This window comes from Equus przewalskii, chromosome 6 (genome assembly GCF_037783145.1).
Source record: "Equus przewalskii isolate Varuska chromosome 6, EquPr2, whole genome shotgun sequence".
Taxonomy (NCBI): Eukaryota; Metazoa; Chordata; class Mammalia; order Perissodactyla; family Equidae; genus Equus; species Equus przewalskii.
The window spans coordinates 47431953-47454391 of NC_091836.1; the positions used below are offsets into that span (position 1 = coordinate 47431953).

General features: G+C 42.1%; 1 protein-coding gene across 3 annotated transcripts in view; it reads left to right on the forward strand.

Moving 5' to 3' along the window:
- Positions 1-1570: 1570 nt before the first annotated feature.
- The window catches only part of LOC103558048 (zinc finger protein 709-like), a 29849-nt gene continuing 8980 nt past the window's right edge, over positions 1571-22439 (forward strand). Inside the window, exons 1-3 of one of the 3 annotated variants that reach the window (XM_070625431.1) lie at positions 1578-1711; positions 2413-2535; positions 3860-3904. Coding sequence is in view for 1 of the 3 variants with exons in the window: in XM_070625430.1 (XP_070481531.1) it covers positions 1709-1711 (3 nt within the window). In the remaining 2 variants the exon portion in view is untranslated. Of the gene's footprint in view, positions 1712-2412; positions 2536-3859; positions 3905-22439 lie in introns of all 3 variants that reach the window. The other 2 variants (XM_070625432.1, XM_070625430.1) reach the window with 2 other exon arrangements.

The following is a 22439-nucleotide window of genomic DNA, read 5'->3' on the forward strand; positions in this document are numbered from 1 at the left end:
CAATTATATCTCAACTTTAAAAAGAAAGAAATGGAGCCGGCCCCAGGGCGGAATGGTTAAGTTCGTGAGCTCTGCTGCAGGCGGCCCAGTGTTTCGTCAGTTCGAATCCTGGGCGCAGACATGGCACCACTCATGGAGCCACGCTGAAGCGGTGTCCCACATGCCACAACTAGAAGGACCCAAAACTAAGAATATACAACTATGTACCGGGGGGCTTCGGGGAGAAAAAGGAAAAAAAATAAAAAATCTTTTAAAAAATAAAGAAAGAAAAGAAAAAGAAAAAGAAAAATGAAGTATTGATGCATGCTACAATGTAGAATTCCCTAAAAAAATTATACCAAGTGAATGAAGTTAAACACAAAGACCAAGTTATTATACAATTCCATTCATCTGAAAGTCAAGAAATTTGGAAATTTATAGAGACTGACAATAGATTAGTGGCTGTCTGGGGTTAGTGCTCCGAGGAGCTAGGTGGGAAGACAGGGCAGCGAGAGGTTAAGGGTGGAGGCGTTTGTTTTTAGGTGATGGAAATGTTCTGAAATTGACGGCAGTGATAATTGCACAGTATCTGTGAATATACTGAAGACCAGTGAGTTGTAGACCTTACAGGGTTCCCTTGTATGGTACGTGTATTGTATCTTTAAAAAACTGCTCAGGGGCCACCCAGTGGCCAAGCGGTTAAGTTTGCGCACTCGGCTTCTGCCGGCCAGGGTTTCACCAGTTTGGATCCTGGGCACAGATGTGGCACCGCTCTCAGGCCATGTTGAGACGGCGTCCCACGTGCCGCAGCTGGAGGGACCCACAACTAAAATATACAACTATGTACTGGGGGGATTTGGGGAGCAAAAGCAAAAAAAAAAAAAAAAAACAAAAAAACTTCAAATAAGTGGATAAATGCATTGTTTTGCAATGCAAATGAGTTTTATAATCCAATCTCTTTAGCATATGAATACTTTCCAGTACATCCCACATTTACATAACCTTTTCTTGCTTTGTTTTTATATCAGTCCAAATGGGAACTGAATTTCCTTAGGGATACTATAGACTTTTACATTTCAAAGATCTTTCAGGATACACTCAAAAAATGATCTAAAAGAAATTTCCCTCCAGTGTAAAACGTACACCTTAGAACTGAATGAACACATCTCATACCTTGTGGTTAGACTGAGAAGAGATCTTGCGCCCAGTTGGGGCTACAGGTTCCAACTTCCCAGCAGAGCGAAGGGCTTGGGAGGCCACAGGATTTTGTAAACTGTGATATGAGTCGGGGTGGGGAAGCGCCGGGTGGAAGATCAAAGATCAGAGTGGAGTCAGTCTAATTATTACATATGGGGAGGTGACTTTTAAGTATCTGTGTCCGCAAAGAAGGGTCACAGTTCCTCAAGTGGCCTCGCAGGAAGAAATTTCAATAGAAAGTCCCGGGAGAGGACTAGGTCCAGCTCCCGGTCAGCTCAGAGACGAAACGTCTGTCCCGCTGTCACTCAAGAGCGAGGGGGCGGGGGTTTTGAACTGTCCAATCAGAGTCGGCGCCGGGGCAGGTGGGTGGGGCGAGTCTCTGCGCCCACCCCCTACTTCCTGTCCCTCCACGATCCTTCAAGATTGAGGTCGCCTGTCCTTAAAGGCCCCACGTTGCTCTGCGACTGACTTTGTCTCACTGTTACCTGTGCTGAATTATAGGAAGGACTCAGGGGACCCAGGACACTCAGCAATGGTGAGAGTGCGGTCCCGGGGTGAGGACACGGGAGGAGGGGCTGGTGGGAAGCGGCGGGGCGGGCCCGGCCTCCCGCGGTCCCCTCCGGGGTCTGCGGCCCCGAGTCCGCGGTGGCGCCGCTCGGCCCTCAGGCCCCTCCGGCCGCAGCGTGGGGGCGGGGCCGGCAGCCAGGCCAGGGCGTCCTGTGGTCCCTGCGCGCGGCGACTTGGGCAGGAGCGTCTCTGGGCCGCTGTGCGCCCGCAGCCCCGCGTGTCCCAGACGGTGCGGGGCCCGGGGGAGGGCCCGCAGGACAGTCGGGCCTCGGTGTCCGAGGTCCGTGCGCGGAGGGGCTGCGGTGTGTGGGTCCCCAGGGCCTCCTTTCTCCTCAGAGGGGACCCGTTTTCTCCTGAGTTTTCTAAACGTTTGGGGAGCAGGGTCTCAAGTCAGCGACCCTGTTCCCCCAGCTCTTCCAGGACCGACAGTAAATCCCTAAATTCCCAGATTCCTCCTCACGTTCCCGAACGCCAACTTCCCGTCCCCGAGTCACAGCATCGTCATCAACCACAAACAGACCCGATATTTTAGTTGTTTATCACTTTTCCGTAGTCAGTGGGCGGCTCTTTCAAGAGGGTTTATTCCTCGTTCGTGGACGTTTTTCTTGAGAGAAAGTAGCGCATCCCCCTGGAGGCGCGTGGTGCGAGCTCCTCCCGCCTCTCCTCCAGGCTGCGACCTGGGCGCCGACGCGCAGCTGGCAGTCCTTTGCTGCAGGTTCCTCTTGAGAAACTTTTCCGGGCCATCTGTCCTGTCAGCACCGCCCCTCCCTGGGGTTGTCACCTTGAAAAGAGGTATTCACTTAAATTTAGTCTCAGTTTTTTCAGTGAATAAAAATTTATTTAATCAATACGGCTTGACAGACAATATAAAATATCTCCAAAGAGGGAGAAAAGAAGTGAATTTCAGAAAAAATAAAATATTCCAGTTTTACATTGCATGATTTAAAAATTATTTTTCGTTTTTCCTCCCCTGAGCATGATACTAACATTCTGACATCTGTTCTTTTATTTTGGGTGAGTTCAAGTGGATTTCCAGGACTTAGATGTGCAGAACAGCAGTGTTCAAGTATGATTAATAGTTTATAAAAAAAATTTCTTGTCTTGGAAAAAATAAACATCTTTTTTTTTTCCAGAATGCAATGCATGCTTGTGGGGTTTCTTGTTGAGTCAGAAAACTGCCATACAATTTTCTTCCCTCATTTCCACATAAGACTGGTTTGAGTGTTTTCACTGGATTGTTCACACACTGGGTTTGTGTATTTAAAATGTCAACAGTGGTCAAAAAAACTCCTGTGGGGAGAGAGGCCTGAGGGCAGTGTCTCTGAGCTAAGTGCCCCTTCGACCTGCAGAGGGAAGGCCTTGAAGGCCCAGTTGTCCTTCCTGGGGGTCCTCCCCCTGCAGGTGTCCTACTGCTCACACCCCATGGAAGGAGCCTTTATCCTGAGAGGAGCTGCAGAGCCCTGGAAAGCTGGGGGTGCCCGTGCTCATCGGGTGGGGAGTGACGCCCTTTCTGAGGTTGTCACTGTGGTTCCCTTGGGCCTGTTTCTAGACATAGTTGGAGTTTTGCATCCACAGTGTAGGTGCACTCAGAGAGTAATTTGTTTACACTGAGAAAGTCTGTGAGAGTCAGGAGCTCTTGTGTCCTGGGTTAGGGCCCATTCATCTGGGGTCCATTTGGGTCAGAACCTTAAACTGGATCCAGCTGAGTTTCCTCACTGTGAGAATGGAGCCTGAGAGAGGGAGCATGTGCACTGTTCCCTGGGGAGAGAAGGGTGTGTGGGGCTCCCAGAGCTCCTTCCTGTGGCTGCTCAGGTGCCCTCCCCTCCTTCTCCAGGGACTGACCCCCTCCAGGGCTCTGTCTCCACCAGGAGAGTCAGGAACCTGGGACCTTCTGACTGAGGCTTTCCTTCTGTCCTGTGGGAAGCAGGCTGCTCATCTGAGCTGATTCCAGCATTTGTGTTTCTTTCCTTTGGATTCCTTTATCGATGGACTAGTGCAGCCCTTTGGCTCCAGTTTCCCTTAGCACTTCGGCCCTGAGACTGTAAGTTGATTGAGAGATGAGATGTGAAGAAAGCAAGAAAATTCTAGAAACAAGTAGTACTTTTGTTTCATTTAGGAAAGAGAACCTCAAGATGTCAGATGAATGTATTGAAGTTCTCAGGTACATGTTTCATTTTTAGATCCATTTTTCTATATGCATGTCTCTAGAGAATATAGAAATTTAAAAGGCTAAAATAATTGAAATTCTACTTTAATTTATGTGAGGAAAACTTCTGAAAGCTTATGTAAGTCTTTTAAAATCCAATACGTGTAAGCTTTTAAACACAAACCCTGATTGCATTATAATATGCTGCTTATTCCCCAAAATATCCCCAGCATGAGATACAGGGGAGGGACAAAGTAGGACGCCACATGCCCTTTTAGTGAGAAAGAGATTTGAAAATTTTCATTTTGAATTGTGTAAACTTTTGCAACCAATAGTATTTAAAGGAATTAAATCTTAGGATGGTTTCCGATGTACAAAAGTTAGAATTAAAGACTGTTAAATGGTAAAATATAGTTACATAAATTTCTCTGTTTATTTGAAATAAATCTGTAAGACAGCAAACTCTACCTTAAGAAGACTCACTGTCAACATATCCTGGTCCCCTGCAGCAGTGGTAATCAAGTCACCCCCAAATATATTTTTGAGGCTCCTATTAGTGTTTCTTTACATAAATCAATAGAGAATGCATATTTTTCTTACCCACTTTGTCCTTATAGTGAGCAGTCAGACTCCACATTTTGGGTGACTGCTCACAGCTTAAGCCTCACCCACCCTCTTCCCTTGTGCCCCCACCTGGACAAGCTGAGGAGAAGCCTGGGTGTCTCTCCTCTAGAGCAGGCAGGAGATTCCCACCACCCCAGCCCCTGCCTGTGTGCAGAGCTCTTGCCCCGGCCCCGCCCCCAGGCCCAGTGAAGCCCCAGGCCAGGCTCCATTCCTTGCTTTCTGAGCCCTGTCAGAGCTGCTTGAGAGGCCTGCCCTGTCCTCCCCTGATTCCTGTATTATGTGAGTCCTAAGCCTTTTCCTACCCTGTGTGTGTGTGTTTGTGCCACCCTGGCATCAGTCCCAACAGGGGAACCACCCCTCTGCAGGTGACCATAACAGTTGGCACCTGTGCAGCATGTCCAGACATGACCCCACCCATGGGTCTGTCTTCTCTTGCTCTGACTTGCTCCCCGTCTCTGCTGTCTGGTGACGGCATGTGCTGTGGGCTGCTGCTTGCTGGGGAGCTCGTGCTGGGAGCTGTGCTGCCCCGTGTTGCATTGTTGACCCACCAACCTCAGTTCTAGGTTCAACTCACCAGCATTGGCAGTTTCAAGATTGTATAGGCATTTGGGAGCAGGAGTATGGGATTGGGGCCTCCTTAAATGACTCCTGGGTCAATATGTTTGCCAAGATTTATCTGTGTGTTAGAGTGAAGCTGTGACACAAACTGGGTTGGCCTGACACACCCCAGGGACCGGGATGGTAGACAGGGACTATATACCCTGTGCAAGAGTTGTGTCCATTACATGGTCACTCCTACAAGAGCAATCCTTAAAGAAAAGAGAAGAAAAGGGGAAAGGCAGGCCTCATTTTGCTGAGGAAGATTAGCCCTGAGCTAACATCTGTGCACATCTTCCTCTAATTTTTGTATGTGGGATGCTGCCACAGCATGGCTTGATGAGCAGTGCTTAGGTCTGTGCCTGGGATCCGAAGCCCTGAACCCCAGGCTGCCAAAGCACAGAGCGTGAACTTAACCACTACAACCCTGGACCGGCCCCTTAATTTTAATTTTTTAAAATTTATTTTATTGAGGTCATATTAGTTTATAACATTGTGGAACTTCCATTGTACATTATTAGTTGTCAGTCAGCATATATAAGTGACCTTTTATCCCTTACGTCCATCCCCTAACCTTCTCCTCTGGTAACCACTAATCTGTTCTTTTTGTCCATGTGTTTTATCTTCCACATGTGAGTGAAATCACATGGGGTCTGTCTTTGGCTTATTTTGCTTAACATACTACCCTTAAGGTCCATCCATGTTTTTGCAAATGGGATGATTTTTCCTTTTTTCATGGCTGAGTATTCTATTGTATGTATATCCATTTGTCAGTTTTTAGCACTTGGTTTGCTTCCACACCTTGGCTGTTGTGCATAATGCTGCAATGAATATAGGGGTGAATGTCTCCTTGAATTGTTGATTTCAAGTTCTTTGGATAAATACCCAGTAGAGGGATGGCCAGGTTGTATGGTATTTCTCTTTTTAACTTTTTGAGAAATCTCCATACTGTTTTCCATAGCGGCTGCTCCAGTTTGCGTTGCCACCAGCAGTGGATGAGGGTGACTTTTCTCCACACCCTCTCAGACATTTGTTGTTATTCTCTTGGTAATTATATCCATTCTAACAGGTGTAAGGTGATATCTCATTGTCGTTTTGATTTGCATTTCTCTTATGATTAGTGGTGTTGAACATCTTTGCATGTGCCTATTGGCCATCTGTATATCTTCTTTGGAAAAATGGCTGTTCATACCCTCTGCCCATCTTTTGATAAGGTGGTTGTTTTTTATTGATGAGTTGTGTGAGTTCTTTATATATTTTAGAGATTAACACCTTGTCAGATATATGATTTGCAAATATTTTCTCCCAGTTGGTGGGTTTCTTTTTTGTTTTGTTCCTGGTTTCCTTTGTCTTGGAGGAGCTCTTTAGTCTGATGTGGTTCCATTTGTTTACTTTTTCTTTTGTTTCTCTTGCTGAAGTCGATACAGTATTTGAAAAGATCCTTCTACGACCATTGTCAAAGAGTGTACTTCCTATATTTTCTTCTAGGAATTTTCTGGTTTCACATCTCACCTTCAAGTCTTTGATCCATTCTGAGATAATTTTTGTGTATAGTGAAAGATAATGGTCTACTTTCATTCTTTTGCATGTGGCTGTCCAGTTATCCCAACACCATTTGTTGAAGAGACTTTCTTTTCTCCAGTGTATATTCTTGGCTCTTTTGTCAAAGATTAGCTGTCCGTGGATGTGTGGTTTTATTTCTGGGCTTTCAGTTCTTTTCCATTGATCTGTCTGTCTGTTTTAGTACCAGTACGATGCTGTTTTGATTATTATATTAGTACATTTTGAGGTCAGGGATTGTGATTCCTCCAGCTTTGTTCTTTTTTCTCAGGATTGCTTCAGCTGTTTGGGGTCTTTTGTTGCCCCATATGAATTTTAGGATTGATTGTTCTATTTCCATGAAGAATGTCATTGGGATTCTGATTCGGATTGCATTGAATCTGTAGATTGCTTTAGGTAGTATGGACATTTTAACTGTTTATTCTTCCAATCCATGTGCATGGAATATCCTTCCATTTTTTTATGTCAATTTCTTTCAATAATGTCTTAGAGTTTTCATTGTATAGGTGTTTCACCTCCTTGGTTAAATTTATTCCTAGATATTTTATTCTTTTTCTTGCGAGTGTAAATGGAGTTGTATTCTTGAGTTCTTGTTCTGTTAGTTCGTTATTAGAGTGTAGAAATGCCACTGATTTTTGTAAACTGACTTTGTGTCCTGCAACTTTGCTGTAGTTGTTGATAATGTCTAATAGTTTTCTGATGGATTCTTTAGGGTTTTCTATTTATAAAATCATGTCATCTGCAAACAGCGAGAGTTTCACTTCTTCATTTACTATTTGGATTCCTTTTATTTATTTTTCTTGCCTAATTGCTCTGACCAAAACCTCTAGTACTATGTTGAATAAGAGTGTTGAGAGTGGAACCCTTGTCTTGTTCCTGTTCTCAGCAGGATGGCTGTCAGTTTTTTCCCATTGAGTATGATGTTGGCTGTGGGTTTGTCATATGTGGCCTTTATTATGTTGAAGTACTTTCCTTCTATACCCATTTTATTGAGTTTTTATCATGAATGGGTGTTGGATCTTGTCAAATGCTTTCTCTGCATCTATGGAGGTGATCGTGTGGTTTTTTCCCCTCCTCTTTTTAATATGGTGTATCACGTTGATTGATTTGTGGATGTTGAACCATCCCTGTGTCCCTGGTGTGAATTCCACTTGATCCTGGTGTTTGATCTTTTTAACATATTGCTGTATTTGGTTTGCCAATATTTTGATGAGGATTTTTGCATCTATGTTCATCAGCCGTATTGGCCTGTGGTTTTCCTTTGTGTTGTCCTTCTCTGGCTTTGCGATCGGGGTGATGTTGGCCTCGTAGAATGTGTTAGGAATATTTCCGTCTTCCTCAATTTTTTGGAATTGTTTGAGAAGAATAGGTAATAAATTGTCTTTGAATGTTTGGTAGAACTCTCCAGAGAAGCTGTCTGGTTCTGGACTTTTATTTTGGGGGAGGTTTTTGATTACTGTTTCAGTCTCTTTCCTTGTGATTGGTTTATTCAGATTGTCTATTTCTTCTTCATTCAGTTTTGGGAGGTTGTAAGAGTCTAAGAATTTATCTGTTTCTGCTAGATTGTCCAGTTTGTTGGCATATAGTTTTTCATAATATTCTCTTATAATCTTTTGTATTTCTGTGGTATCCATTGCAATTTCTCCTCCTTCATTTCTAATTTTATTTATTTGAGTTTTCTCTCTTTTCTTCTTAGTGAATGTGGCTAGGGGTTTGTCAATTTTTTTTATCCTCTCAAAGAACGAGCTCATTGTTTCTTTGATCCTTTTTGTAGTCTTTTTTGTTTCTATTTCATTTATTTCTGCTCTAATTTTTATTATTTCCCTACTTCTGGTGAGTTTGGGCTTTTTTCTTCTTTTTCTAATTCTGTTAGGAGTAATTTAAGATTGTTTATTTGAGTTTTTTCTTGTTTTTTACCATGGGCCTGTATTGCTATAAATTTCCCTCTTACGACTGCTTTTGCTGCATCCTATAAGAGTTGGTATGGTGTGTTTTCTTTCTCATTTGTCTCCAAATATTTTTTGATTTCTCTCTTTATTTCTTCGATGAGCCGTTGGTTGTTCAATAGCATGTTGTTTAGTCTCCACATTTTTGTTCCTTTTCCAGCTTTTTTCTTGTAGTTGATTTCTAGTTCCATGGCATTGTGGTTAGAAAAGATAGTAGATGTGATTTCAGTCTTAAATTTATTGAGGTTTGCCTTGTTTCCCAATATACGGTCTGTCCTTGAGAATGTTCCATGTGCACTTGAAAAGAATGTATATTCTGTGAATTTTGGATGGAGTGCTCTCTAGATATCTATTAAGTTCATTTGGTCTAGATTTTCATTTAAGTCCACTATCTCCTTGTTGACTTTTTGTCTGGATGATCTATCCATTGATGTAAGTGGGGTCTTGAGGTCCCCTACTATTACGTCTTCTCAATATCTCCTTTTAGATTTGTGAATAGTTCCTTTATATACTTTGGTGCTCCTGTGTTGGGTGCATACATGTTTATAAGCGTTATGTCTTCTTGGTGGAGAGTCCCTTTTATCATTATATACTGCCCTTCTGTGTCTCTCTTTACCAGTTTTATCTTGAAGTCTACTTTGTCTGATATAAGTATGGCAACATCTGCTTTCTACTGTTTGCCATTAGCTTGGAGTATTGTCTTGCATCCCTTTACTCTGAGCTTATGTTTGTCTCTAGAGTTGAGATATGTTTCCTGGAGGCAGCATATTGTTGGGTCTTGTTCTTTAATCCGTCCTGCCACTCTGTGTCTTTTGATTGGAGAATTCAAGCCATATACATTTAAAGTGATTATTGATATATGAGGGCTTAATATTGCCATCTTATCACACTTTTCCCGGTTCTTCTGCATTTCCTTTGATTCTCATCCCTTGTATTTTGGACTACCAATTTGATCAGGTAGTTTTCTCTGTTGATTTCCTTCATTTTCTCCTTGTTTACTGTAAATGTCTCTATTCTAATTGATTGTTTAGTAGTTACCCTTAGGTTCATATAAAATCTTGTAGTTCAGATAGTCCATTTTCTGGTGGCCTCTTATTTCCTTAGACTATACTGATTCCATCCCTTGCCTCTTCCCCTTCTAAGTTATTTTTGTCATACCTTTTTCCGTCTTGTGTTGTGAGTTTGTGGTTAAAATGATGAGGTCATTTTTGTTTTGGTGTTTTCCTTTTCTTTATCCTTAATGTTAACATTAAGTGTTTACTAACCTGATCTGATAGAGAGCTGCTGTTTTCTGATTATTACCTATCTAGTCATCTCCTTGCTCAGGGCTTTGTAGCCCCTTTCATATTTTATTTTTTTCAGGTATGAGGGACTTCTTGAGGATTTCTTGTAGGGGGGTCTTGTGGCAATGAATTCCCTTAGCTTTTGTTTATCTGGGGAAATTTTTACTTCTCTGTCATATCTGAAGGAGATTTTCAGTGAATAGAGTATTCTTGGCTGCAAGTTTTTGTCTTTCAGCATTTTGAATATATCACTCCACTCTCTCCTAGCCTGTAAGGTTTCTGCTGAGAAATCCGCTGAAAGCCTGATAGGGGTTCCTTAGTAAGTTATTTTCTTCTGCCTTGCTGCCCTTAGTATATTTCCTTTGTTCTTGACTTTTGCCAGTTTCACTACTATGTGCCTTGGAGTGGGTCTTTTATATTGACAAAGTTAGGAGATCTGGAGGCGTCTTTCACATGGATTTCCAGCTCCCTCCCCAGGTTTGGGAAGTTCTCAGCTATTATGTCTTTGAGTAAGCTTTCTGCTCCATTCTCCTTCTCTTCCCCCTCTAGAATACTTATAATCCTTATGTTGCATTTCCTGATTGAGTCAGATATTTCTCTGAGAGCTTCTTCGTTTCTTTTTAGTCTTAGTTCTCCTCCTCCCTGTGAAGCATTTCTATAGTACTGTCCTCTAACTGGCTTATTCTCTCCTCCATGTTGTCAGCTCTGTTCTTTAGGGAATCCAGATTTTTCTTTATTTTATCCATTGTTTTCATCTCCAACAATTCTGATTGGTTCTTCTTTATGGTTTCAATCTCCTTTGTGAAGAAGCTTCTGAATTCATTAATTTGTCTTTCTGTGTTTTCTTGTAACTTGTTGAGTTTTTTAATGATAGTTGTTTTGAATTCCTTATCATTTATGCTATGGATTTCTCTGCCTTCACGGTTGGTTTCTGGGTACTTGTGACTTTCCTTCTGGTCTGAAGATTTAATATACCTGCTCATACTGCTTGATGGAGTGGGTTTTTGCTTCCTCCTGGTGCTCTTATCTGGTCACAGCTGCCACATATCAACACTGGGTGGGGATCAGGTGCTGTGTATTCTGGGCCCAGAATGAACAGGGGCTCCCCAGCTCCAGCCACTAACTACTTTTCTCTCTGAGTGACTGATTGATGGCAGATCTGGAGCACCAGGAAGGGGCAGGGGTACTCTCCTTCCCCAGTGCTGCCCCCAGCCCCCACTTGTCTCTCTGTACAGAACTCTGGGAAATTGCAGGACTGTGAACTTTCCCTTTTCCCAGCCACCTCTCCCTTGCTCACCGCTCTATGCACCAGGCGATAGTGGGGCTGGAGTGCCAGGCAGGGACGGGGTACCTCTCCTCACCTGTACACTTTCCCTCCTGCCTCTGCCACATGCTCTGCACTGTGCTCCAGTTGATTCTAGTGCTATGCACTTTCCCCTCTGCCACCACCAAGCTCTCTGGGCTGTGCTCCGGGCAATCCTGGGGCTGGAGTGCTGGGCAGGGATGGGGCACCTCCCTCTCCTGTGCACTTTCCCCTCTGCCACACACTCTGCACCATGCTCTGGACAATGCTGGGGCTGTGCACTTTCCCTGCCACCACCACCAAGCTCTCTGCACCTTGCTCTGGGTGATCCTGGGGCTGCGAACTTTGCCTGTTGCTTCTACCTGTTTTCTCTACCCCTGTTTTCTCAGGGGTTCTTTAGGGTTTTCTATATATAAAATCATGTCATCTGCAAACGATGAGAGTTGCACTTCTTCCTTTCCAATTTGGATCCCTTTATTTCTTTTTCTTTACTAATTGCTAATTTCTTGACTAGTTTCTTGACTAATGGCTAAAACCTCCAGTACTATGTTCAATAAGAGTAGTGAGAATGGGCATGCTTGTATTGTTCCTGTTCTCAGAGGGATGGCTTTCAGTTTTTCCCCATCGAGTGTGACGTTGGCTGTGGGTCTGTCATGGATGGCCTTTATTATGATGATGAACTTGCCTTCTATACCCATTTTATTAAGAGTTTTTATCATAAATGGCTGTTGGATCTTGTCAAATGCTTTCTCTGCATCTATTGAGATGATCATGTGGCTAGAAGAGTGTTTTCCCCCATACACATTCAGAATTCTTGCTGCTCTGTAACTGATATCCCTTTACAATTATGTACATTCATTAATGACCATCCAATAGCGATGGTGCATAGTTTCTAAATTTTAAATATATAAGTGTATAATCACTTTTCTGTTCATATATGACTATCATAAATATGCATTTGGGGGTACAACTCCCTTTCTTTTGTATTTTTAAATTTTACCTTTGTCCTCATTCACCCCTTTCTCCCACTCCCCCCTTCTGGCAACCTCCAGAACACTGTGTATCCACAGGCTTGGTGTTTTTTTTTGTTTGTTGTTTTTGTTTTAGATTTCATATATAAGAGAGATCACATAATATTTGTCTTTCTCTGTTAGCATAATGCCAGCAGGGTCCATCCATGTTGGCACAAATGGCAAGATTTCAATCATTTTTTATGGCTGAATATGTTCCATTGTACTAGTATACCACAATTTCTTTATCCATTTATTTATTGATGGACACCTAGGTTGTTTCCATATCTTGGCTATTGTAAATAATGTGGCAGTGAACATGTGGACACATATATCTTTTTGAGTTAGCATTTTTCCCTTCTTTTGATAAATACCCAGAAGTGGAAGTGCTGAATCACATGGTAGCTCTATTTTAAGTTTTTATGAATCTCCATACTGTTTTCCATAGTAGCTGCACTACTTTATATTCCCACCGACATACACAATGGTTCCCTTTTCTTCACATCCTTGCCAGTGTTTATTTCACACTCGTAGATCTTTATTAATTTTTTAATAATGTTTTGCAGTTTTCAGAGTATTTTCTACTTTTATTAAATTTATTCCTATTTTATTCTTTTTGATGTCATTATAACTAGATTTCTTTTGTTAATTTTATCAGACTGTTCATTGCAGTGTATGAAATATAATTTATTTTCTTATACTTATCTTGTATCATACAGAATTGCTGTACTCAATTGTCAGTTCTAATAGATTTTTTAGAGGCTTCCTTAGAGTTTTCTATTTGCAAGATAAGTCATACGAGTGAAGATAGTTTTACATCTTCCTACCCAGTCTGGATGCTTTTTATTTCCTTTTTTTTGCAAAACTGCTCTGACTAAAATCTCCAGTACATTGTCAAATAGAAGGGGCAATAACAGACATTCTTGTTTTGTTCCTCATTTTTGGAAGAAAATATCCAGCCTTTCACCTTTAACTATAGTATTAACTGTGGGTGTCCCATACCTGCTCATTATCAGGTTCAGGAAATTTCCTTCAAATCCTGGTTTGCTGAGTGTTTCTGTCATGAAAGAATGTTGGATTCTGTTAAGTAGTTCCTCCAAGTGTATTGAGATGATCAGGTCATTTTTGCTCTTTATTGATAGGATGTATCACATTAATGGATTTTTAGAGGGTAACCCCACCCTGCATCCTTGGAATAAATCCCACTTTGTCATGGTGTTTAATTATTTTAAGATGTAGCTGGATTAAGTACTAATATTAGTTGAGGATTTTTTGGATCCATATTCACAAGGGAAATAGGTCTGTAGGTTTTTTTGTGATACTTTTGTCTGATTTTGGTATCAGTATAACATTAGTTTCACAAATGAGTTTGAAGTGTTGTGTTGATTTTGTTTTGGGTGAGACTTTGTGAAGAATGACTATTAAACCTTAATTGGATGTTTTGGAGAATTCTGTGCAACTGTCTTGAGCTCAGCTTGTCTTTATGGGTAGTTTTTTGTTTACTAATTCAACCACTTCACTTCTTATCATTCTATTCAGATTTTTCTGTTTCTCTTTAGTCACCTTTGGGAGTTTGTGTATTTCTAGAAATGTATCCAGTTCACCTAAGTTATCTAATTTCTTTGCATGCAATTATTCATTGAATTTTTTTATAACCATTTTTATTTCTATAATCTTAGTAGTAATATCCCCGCTCTCAATCTGATTCCAGGAATTTGAGTTGGCTTTGTTTCTCTTTAGGTCGATCTAGCTAAATTGTCTATTAGTTCGTTATTGTCAATCTTGGTCTTTTTATAGGACACACTTTTGGTTTCATTGATTTTCTTTATGTGTTTTCTATTTTCTTCATTTCTGCTCTAATTTTTATTTCCTTATCTCATTTTTGGTTTGGTTTCTCATCCTTTCCAATGTGTAAGGTAAATGGTTACTGATTTGAGATCTTTCTTCTTTGTTAGCTGAGGTGTTTATGGATATAATTTGTCTCTATATAGTGTTTTTGATGTAGCCCATAAAATTTGGTATATTGAGGTGGTTGTTTTCATTCATTAAAAATGTGTTCTGTTTTCCCTATTGATTTCTTTGACTTATTGGTTATTTAGGAGTGTCTTGTTTAATTTCCTCATATTTGCAAGTTTCCCCAAATATCTCAAGCTACTGATTTCTAATTTCATTCCCTTGTGGTCAGAGATCTTACTTTGTATTTAAATTTTAAATTTCCTAGCATTTTAAATTTAATGAAGTGTTTTTTAGGGCGTGGATTTGATCTACCTGGGAGAAAGTTCCATGCGTGGTTGAGAAGAATATGTATTCTGTGTAAGAACGTGTAAGAAGTTGCACACCAGATGCCACAAGCCTTGATCATATGCCCCAGTAATGATTCCACATTTGGAAAACAGCTCTAATTGACATCGCAACCTCTTTAAGTTTGTGATATTCTAAACTCACTCTCCATAGTTTTCTAACAAACAAACATGGAAAGTAAAGAGGAAGATGGTTAAAAAGTGCCCCTGTATCTCTCAGGTCTTTGATGATAGAACTTATCTCTACAGTCTTCTACAGATAAGGTGTTGTTTCTGGGTTACTGTATTTGTTGGGGAAGAGATCAAGAAGCACCCATTTGCACTTTCCCACAAGAATATGCCTCAGTAAATCTATTAGGAAACCAAGATAGGTATTTTGTGCATTAATAAGTACATCTATTTTCATTATGTATATTGGGCCTAATGAGCTAATTATTTTTATAACTTTGATAGGCAGTTATAATTTATAATTTTGTAAGCTTTGTGCATGGCTTTTGCACATGTTTATTGGAACATTCATAGTTTGTTTTTGATTACTAAGAACTATTTAAACTGTTAATGATATTATGTTTTTCTCGATTTTATTACAGGAAACAATTTCCCAGGTGGTGTTTCTGTATCTTTTATTATTATCATTGATATATTTACATTTTTTAGTTTATCAAATCTATTTAACTTTAATTTACAATTTTCTTGGGATATGGTGCCTTCCACTGCCTACGTATACAGAAGTGCTTCCTGATGTTTACTTTCAGTATTTTCATTTTATATTTTTTACTGTTTATCTCTTTATTTCATATAGAATTTCTTTGGATGGAGGAGACAGGAGAGTTATAGATTGTCAGAATTCATCATCTATTTTGTTACATCCTTGTGTGTTTATACACCATCAGGGGTTCATCTGACTAGTCCAGTTTTTCAATACTGACACTACTGACATTTTCAACAACATAATAGTCTCTGTGAAGCGGACTGTTCTGTGCATCAGAGGATCCCTAGATGTCTGTAGCAGTGCTTCCCACCTGCCACAGTCATGACAGCCAGAAATGCCCCCAGATACTGCCAAATGTTCCCTGAGAGGTTAAATCATTGCTGTACAAACAGCTGGTTAGTTTTTATGGCGGCAACAGACCATTAAATTATCACAACTCATTAATTTTTGTAATTAGTGCATCTGGTGAAAACTTACTCTTCATTCTTTATTTGCAATCATTTCCCAAATACCCTTTGAAGTTATTTTCAGAGATATACTTTACAATTATGGTATTTTAAGGCAGAAACAATCGTCCTGATGGAAATGTCTTTAAAAAGGTTGCTGTGTGTAGAGAGAGCTGCGTCTTTGACTTCAGGAGTCTCCCATGCACCAAAGTTGATTATGTTTGCATGGAGGTAATGCCTCTGTCACCTCATCAAGAAACACTCAGACTTGTCTGCATATAGATCCCACATATGATGTTAACCCTAAACCTCCAAATTTTGAAGGACATGTGATGTTAATTTTATAATATATGTTTCTATGTATAATGTGTGTATTTACACAATGTTCAACACACTGACTCCTTCATCAGTTGTAGTAATTTCCCAGTTATTTTCTCTTTAGCTTGTCTAAACAAGCCTCTCATCTCCAATAACAACATTTGCTTCTTCCATCTTATTCATCAGATTGATCATTGTGTTTTCTGACGTGAAGCTATAGATGAAAGCAATGATAAATACTTGGAGTGAAAAGAAACATCTTTGCTTGCTGTTTGGATTGGTTCCTCCTTTCGATGGGATGCCTCTCACACACCAGATCCTCTTTGTGCTCTGCTCCCAAACATCTTCTATGAGTACTAGGCTGGGCTGGCAGTCACTGTGCCTGACAGTGACCATGGCATTTTAGCACCAAAAAGTGACTAAAAATACTTTGGCACCCTCTTCAGATTTCAACCAAGGACATGGGCAATCTATTCCACAGTGGGGATTTTAATAAGGCTAATGGGGAAGAATAAAATTGTTTCTGATTTGCACAAAGTTTTCAGTCCTATTCAATGAACCATTTTTCCTAATTTCATAATTAGAGGTGAAGCATGCTCAGTGGCAAAGCTTGGTCTGAGTCGGGCAGCCTGGTGATGAATCCGAGCCCCCTCCTGACTGCCTATGTAAAGTCACCCAAGTCACTCAGCTGCCCCAAGTCTCAGTTTCCTCTTATCAAATAGGATCACGTTAGTGCTTCCCTGTTAGAAGTCTGTGCAGATGAAAAGGAATGAGCCAGTCCCCCTAAGGTGCTGAGTGCCATGCCTCACACTTAGTAAGCCTCCCCAAAGTGCCTTTATTGTAAGTGTCAGCATTCCTGTTAGTATTCTCACTGTCATTGTCATCATCATCTTTATAAGCACTTAGAAAGCAGAATTTCTCTCAGTGGAATCTACAACATTTCACACTGCAGATGACTCAGTGGTTCCTTGAAATGTAAGGCTGCAATTGGCCTTTAAAACTACTGAGAGCTAGCGCTTTTAATAAAGTTCTGTGATGGCTATTTTGATTTCTTCTATGGGTGCTTACTTTCCCATACTTTGAAATCTTCACTAAATAAATGTTGTGATAATTAGTTTTTGGTAATTCATTCTTTGCCCACTAGATAGAACAATTTAGTTCATCCTTTCTCCTGCCAGTACCTCAAACACCATGTCATTGTTCAGTGAGACCATGAAGAAAACAATAGTTTTAAAAGTGCAAACATATATCTTGTTGTGCCAGTCATCCTCCATGCTTCCCAGCACAAGAAGGATCAGTTGCTCTTTTATTTTCATTCAGAGCTAAGAACATGTTTGTTCACAACCTCGAGAGTTCTCCGGGTGGCATCTGAAACTGGCTCTTGTACATGGAGGGCAAGGAGAGCCTGAAGAAAGAGGGAGTCACTGCAGATTGTCTGGTGGCAGTTTAATAAGTAAAGGAACTTATTTTTGAGGCTTGTCATAGGTGGTGCAAGATGAGTAGATCTCCATAACCACCCACCAGAATCTTAAAAGTTTATATAGAGGCTTTTATGGGGTCCAGTAATGTCTACAGTCCCAATGATCTCAACAGCGCATTATTCTCTCCAGACTGCATCCTTGGAATGGCTCCTTGTTTGGGAACAGTAGGTAGAACATGTAGTCCAAGGACAGGGGAGTGGTTAAGAAGCCTCTGATTGCCCAAGTCCAGTCTGAGGGTCAACCAGTGGTCATGTCCTCACAATGACCTCCTCCAGCAGAGCAGCTTCCTGAACCTTGTGTAACTCATTCCATTAGGGCCATTTCTCAAGGTCATGGGAAAAATATCTATCTCCATGTGTACAACAACTCTCTCTGTTTCTTAAGTGGAGCTCTTTGTTTGGCTTATAAGACCATATAGTAGGATATTGTTGAGTTCTTATGGGCTTCCCTCAGTGCAGGTGGATGCACCAACACTCTAAGTATATTCTGGCCTTCATGTTTCCCATGATGGTGATTAACAGGAGTCAGGTGGTCTTACCAAAGGCACCCTTAGGTATCATGTCTACTATGCCAACCACAGTGAGTAAAGGACCTTTGAGAGCACCATGATGTGACCTCAAGACAGAGCCAGGCTGTCCCTAGTGTTACCTGTGAGAAGCAGAACAGTTTATCAATTCATGAGTGCAGGAAGCACATTCACGCTTTCTGTCCAGATGGGGCCACTACTGGAACTGGAATTCCCACAGATGCAAATGAAGTTGGCGGGGGGGGGCAGTGATGAAATGTAGTTTCCTCAGTGTCATGTACCTGCAGCTCAACAGTGTGTGAGAGTGGAGCCAGACTTATGCATCTTCTTAGGTGAATGCACAATCTTAGTATGGTGTGTCCTTTATTTGAGGTGGAGATGCAGAATTAGGAGATAAAACAAAAAACAGGCATTCCTGATGTAGGAAATCAGAGTAATTTCCAGGAAACCTCCTTACAGACTATTATTTTCCAGATAGTTCCTAAATGGAAGATGAAAAACAGATAATGAAATGGAATTATCTTCTCCATCTCTCAGTGCTTGATGCTGAATATCCACAGAACTTTTTTTCCTACATTGGATGGTGACTGATGGATGATGCCACTGCCCAGCAGTGTCCCCCTTGTATGATGAGCACTGGCTGCAAACTGGGCCCTTCTTTTCTCTCTTTATTGAGATCACTTATAATTCTGTAGCTCCTCCCCTCAGTTTCCATGTGTCCGATGGCCTCCAGGGATCCTTCTGTCCCTGGGCATGGTAGAGTTATTGCTGAAGTTCAGGTGGACTTGGGTGGGGCTGTTTGACTCAGATGATATCAAAGGTGGGTGCTTCCTCAGGGAACTGGGACAGGAAATGGTCAGAAAGGGTATCTGTGCAGACTGTATGGAGAGGATGCCTGTTGTGGAGTGATTCCCACATTGTCAGAATGAATGCTACTCTCTAGTATCATAGACTCACCAATCAGTGAGGTGATTGTTTAGATGCAGCCCAGTTTTCTGATGTCTCATTATAGATGGATTAAATAGTGTAACCACAAGTAAGGGGTGGATCACGACCACAGAGAGTAATTTAACCACGGATGAGAAAGAGTCCCTGCTTACATTTTCCATGGGATACAAATATTTTCATGTTAGAAACATTTTCTAAAGTCAAGCATTCTGAATACCCAGAAGTCACTTTTCTTCTCAAATGGCTTGTTTTTGCTTGCCTTGCTCTTTTTCTGAATCTGATTGAAGTGTTGGAAGGATGCCCACCTAATGTATACCTGCTGTCCGTGCCTGTGTACCTCTTTGGCAAAAGTATGTCAGACCCCAGTTGTCAACAAAGATCAAAATGGAGAGAGACTAATTATTGCACGTGGCGAGGTGACTTTTACTTGTGTTTGTAAAGAAGGATCACAGTTCCAGGAGTACCCTCCCGGCACTGCTTTTGAATACAATTGTCCCTGGAGATGACACGTTCTTGCTGGCATTAGGTTCAGTAACGTAACTTCAGGGGGCTGTCACTCAGGCAGGAGAGGGCAAGGTCTTGTGAACCGTCCAATCAGAGGTGGCGCCGGGGCAGGTGGACCGGACAAATCCCCCCAACCACCGGGAAGTTGCTGCTGCTCCAGCCGCTCGGGATGCCTGTCTTCTGCCGTTAAAGGCACCACGGTGTTATGTCGCCGGCTCTGTCGTGCTGTGACCTGTACCAAATCGTAGTAAGGACGCTGTGGGACCCTGGAAGCTTAGAAATGGTGAGTGTGCGGCCCCGGGGGGAGGATGCGGGAGGAGGGGCTGGTCGGAAGCGGTGGGGCGGGCCCGGCCTCCCGCGGTCCCCTCCGGGGCGGCCCCGAGTCTGCGGTGGCGCCGCTGGGCCCTCAGGCCCCTCTGGCCGCAGCGTGGGGGCGGGGCCGGCAGCCGGGCCCCGGGCGTCCTGTGGTCCCTGCGCGCGGCGACTTGGGCGGGAGCGTCTCTGGGCCGCTGTGCGCCCGCAGCCCCGCGTGTCCCAGACGGTGCGGGGCGCGCGGGAGGGCCCGCAGGACAGTCGGGCCTGGGTCTCCGGGGTCCGTGCGCGCAGGGGTTGTGGTCTGTGGGTCCCCAGGGCCTCCTTTCTCCTCAGAAGGGACCCGTTTTCTCCTGAGTCTTCAACATGTTTGGGGAGCAGGGTCTCAAATCCACACCCTGTCCCCCAGCCCGGCTCTTCCTAGGACTGCCAATAAGTCTCTAAATTTCCGGATCCCTCCCCACATTCCCAAAGTCACCTGCTCCTCCGATTCACAGCATCTTTATCAACTATTCGTCCTCCGTGGTGCATCAAACAGACCCAATATTTTCACTTTATCATTATTCCCCAGAGCAGTAGATTGATCTTTTTTAAAGATCATATTTGTCAGTGGATATGTTGCATGAGAGGAAAGCAGGGAATAACCACCTGGAACTACATTGCGTGAAATCCCTGTGCGTCTCCCCCAGGATCTTTCTGGGCCCAGACATCCTCTGGGAAGTCCTTTAGTTGGAGCTTCCTCTCCAGAAACTTTCCTGGGTTATCTGTCCTGTTGGCACAACCCCTCCCTAGATTTGTGACATACAAAAGGTTTATTCACTTATTTAAGTCTCCATTTTTCATTAAGGGTAAATATATTTAATGCATACAGCTTGGAAGACAATATAAAATAGTTCCAAACAGGCAACAAAGAGGTGGATTTCAGAAAAAATAAAATATTCTCATATTTCATTCCATTTATTAAGAATACTTATTTTATGCTTTCTTTCACTGAACATGTGTAGTTAGTTTCTGAGGTCTGTTCTTTACGTTTGGATGTTTCTAATGAAATTCCAGAACTTAGACATGCAGAGCACAAGCGTTCGTGTGATTTCTTGCCAAGGAAATAATAAACTGACCGTTTTTTCCTGAAAGGAATAGCTATTTAGGATTTTCTAGTTGAGTTACTAAATTTGCCTTATAATTTTACCTTTTTTCCAGTGAAAGGCTGGATTTGAGTGATTTTGCTGGATTATTCTAAACACTAGGTTTCTGTCATTTTAAATAACAATGATGTTCCAAAGCATCTCCGATGGGGGCAGAGCCTGTGGACAGTGACCCAAGCTAAGGCCCCCCTGGGCCTGCAGAGGGAAGGACTTGAAGGCCCGGTTGTCCTTCCTGGGGAGCCTCCCCTGCAGGTGTCCTACTGCTCTCAGCCCCATGGAAGGAGCCTTTATCCTGAGAGGAGCTGCAGAGCCCTGGAAAGATGGGGGCGCACGTACTCATGGGGTGGGGAGTGATGCCTTTTCTGAGGCTGTGGTTGTGGTTCCTTAGGCCTGGACATTTTAGACATTGTTTGAGTTTTGCACCCACACTGTAGGTGCACTGAGAGTGTAATCTGTGCACGTTGAGAAAGTCTGTGAGGATCAAGTGTTCCGTCTTGTGGACAAAGGGTTCATGAATTTGGAGTTCATGTGGGTCAGAAACTTAAACTGAATGCGGCTGAGAGTTTCCTCACTTGTGAGGATGGGAGCCTGGGGGAGGCAGTGCCTCCACGCTCACAGGAGAGGGAGGGTGCGTGGGGCTCCCAGAGTCCATTCCTGTGGCTGCTCAGGGGTCTCTAACCCCCTTCACCAGGGACAAAGCACTGTAGGGCTTACATCTCAATTGGGAGAGTCTAGACTGCAAGTTTCAGAATGTTTCCTTCTGAACTCTAGGCAAGCAGGCTGCTTCTGTGTACTGATTTGAATTTTCTTATTTATATCTTGGATTGCTTTATCAATTGAAGGTTGCAGCCCTTTGATTCTAGTCTCCATTAGCACTTGGGGTTTTAAAATGTAAGTTGATTGTGAGATAGGATGTGAGTAAGGCAAGAAAATTGTGGAGCCAAATAGAATTTTTGTTCCATTCAGGCGAAAGAACCTCGTGATGTGAGATGGGTTTACTTAAGTTCTCAGGTGCTTTTTCCACTTTTTGGTCAGTTTTTTGTGTCCATGTCCCTAGAGAACTTTGACATTTAAAAGGCTATACTATTCCTAAGGCAAATGAATTCTTCTTTTAATGAAATTGAGGATAAAGCCCTTGAATTTCTATTTTTATTGAAAAGAGGAAATAGGTCAAAGCTTATGTAAATGTTTGGGATTCCTAGTTATTTCAGTGCTTAATTGCAAACCACTGATGTATTATAATATGCTACCGCTTCCTGAAAATATCCCCAGTGTGAAATATATTGGAAGGACAAACTATAATGCCCTTTGTCCTTTTTGTTAGAAAGGGATTAGTAAGGTTTTTAAAATCATTTATAGTTTTATATCCAGTAGTGTTTAAAGGATTAAATCTTGGAGTGATTTTCTATGTACAAAGGTTAAATTAATTTTAAAAGGCAAAGGTTAATTAAAACTAATGATCAAGTGTAGGAAAATATGGTGTAGATAAATCCATCTCCTTATTTTAAATAAATAGTGTGTGGGAAGGTTTAAAA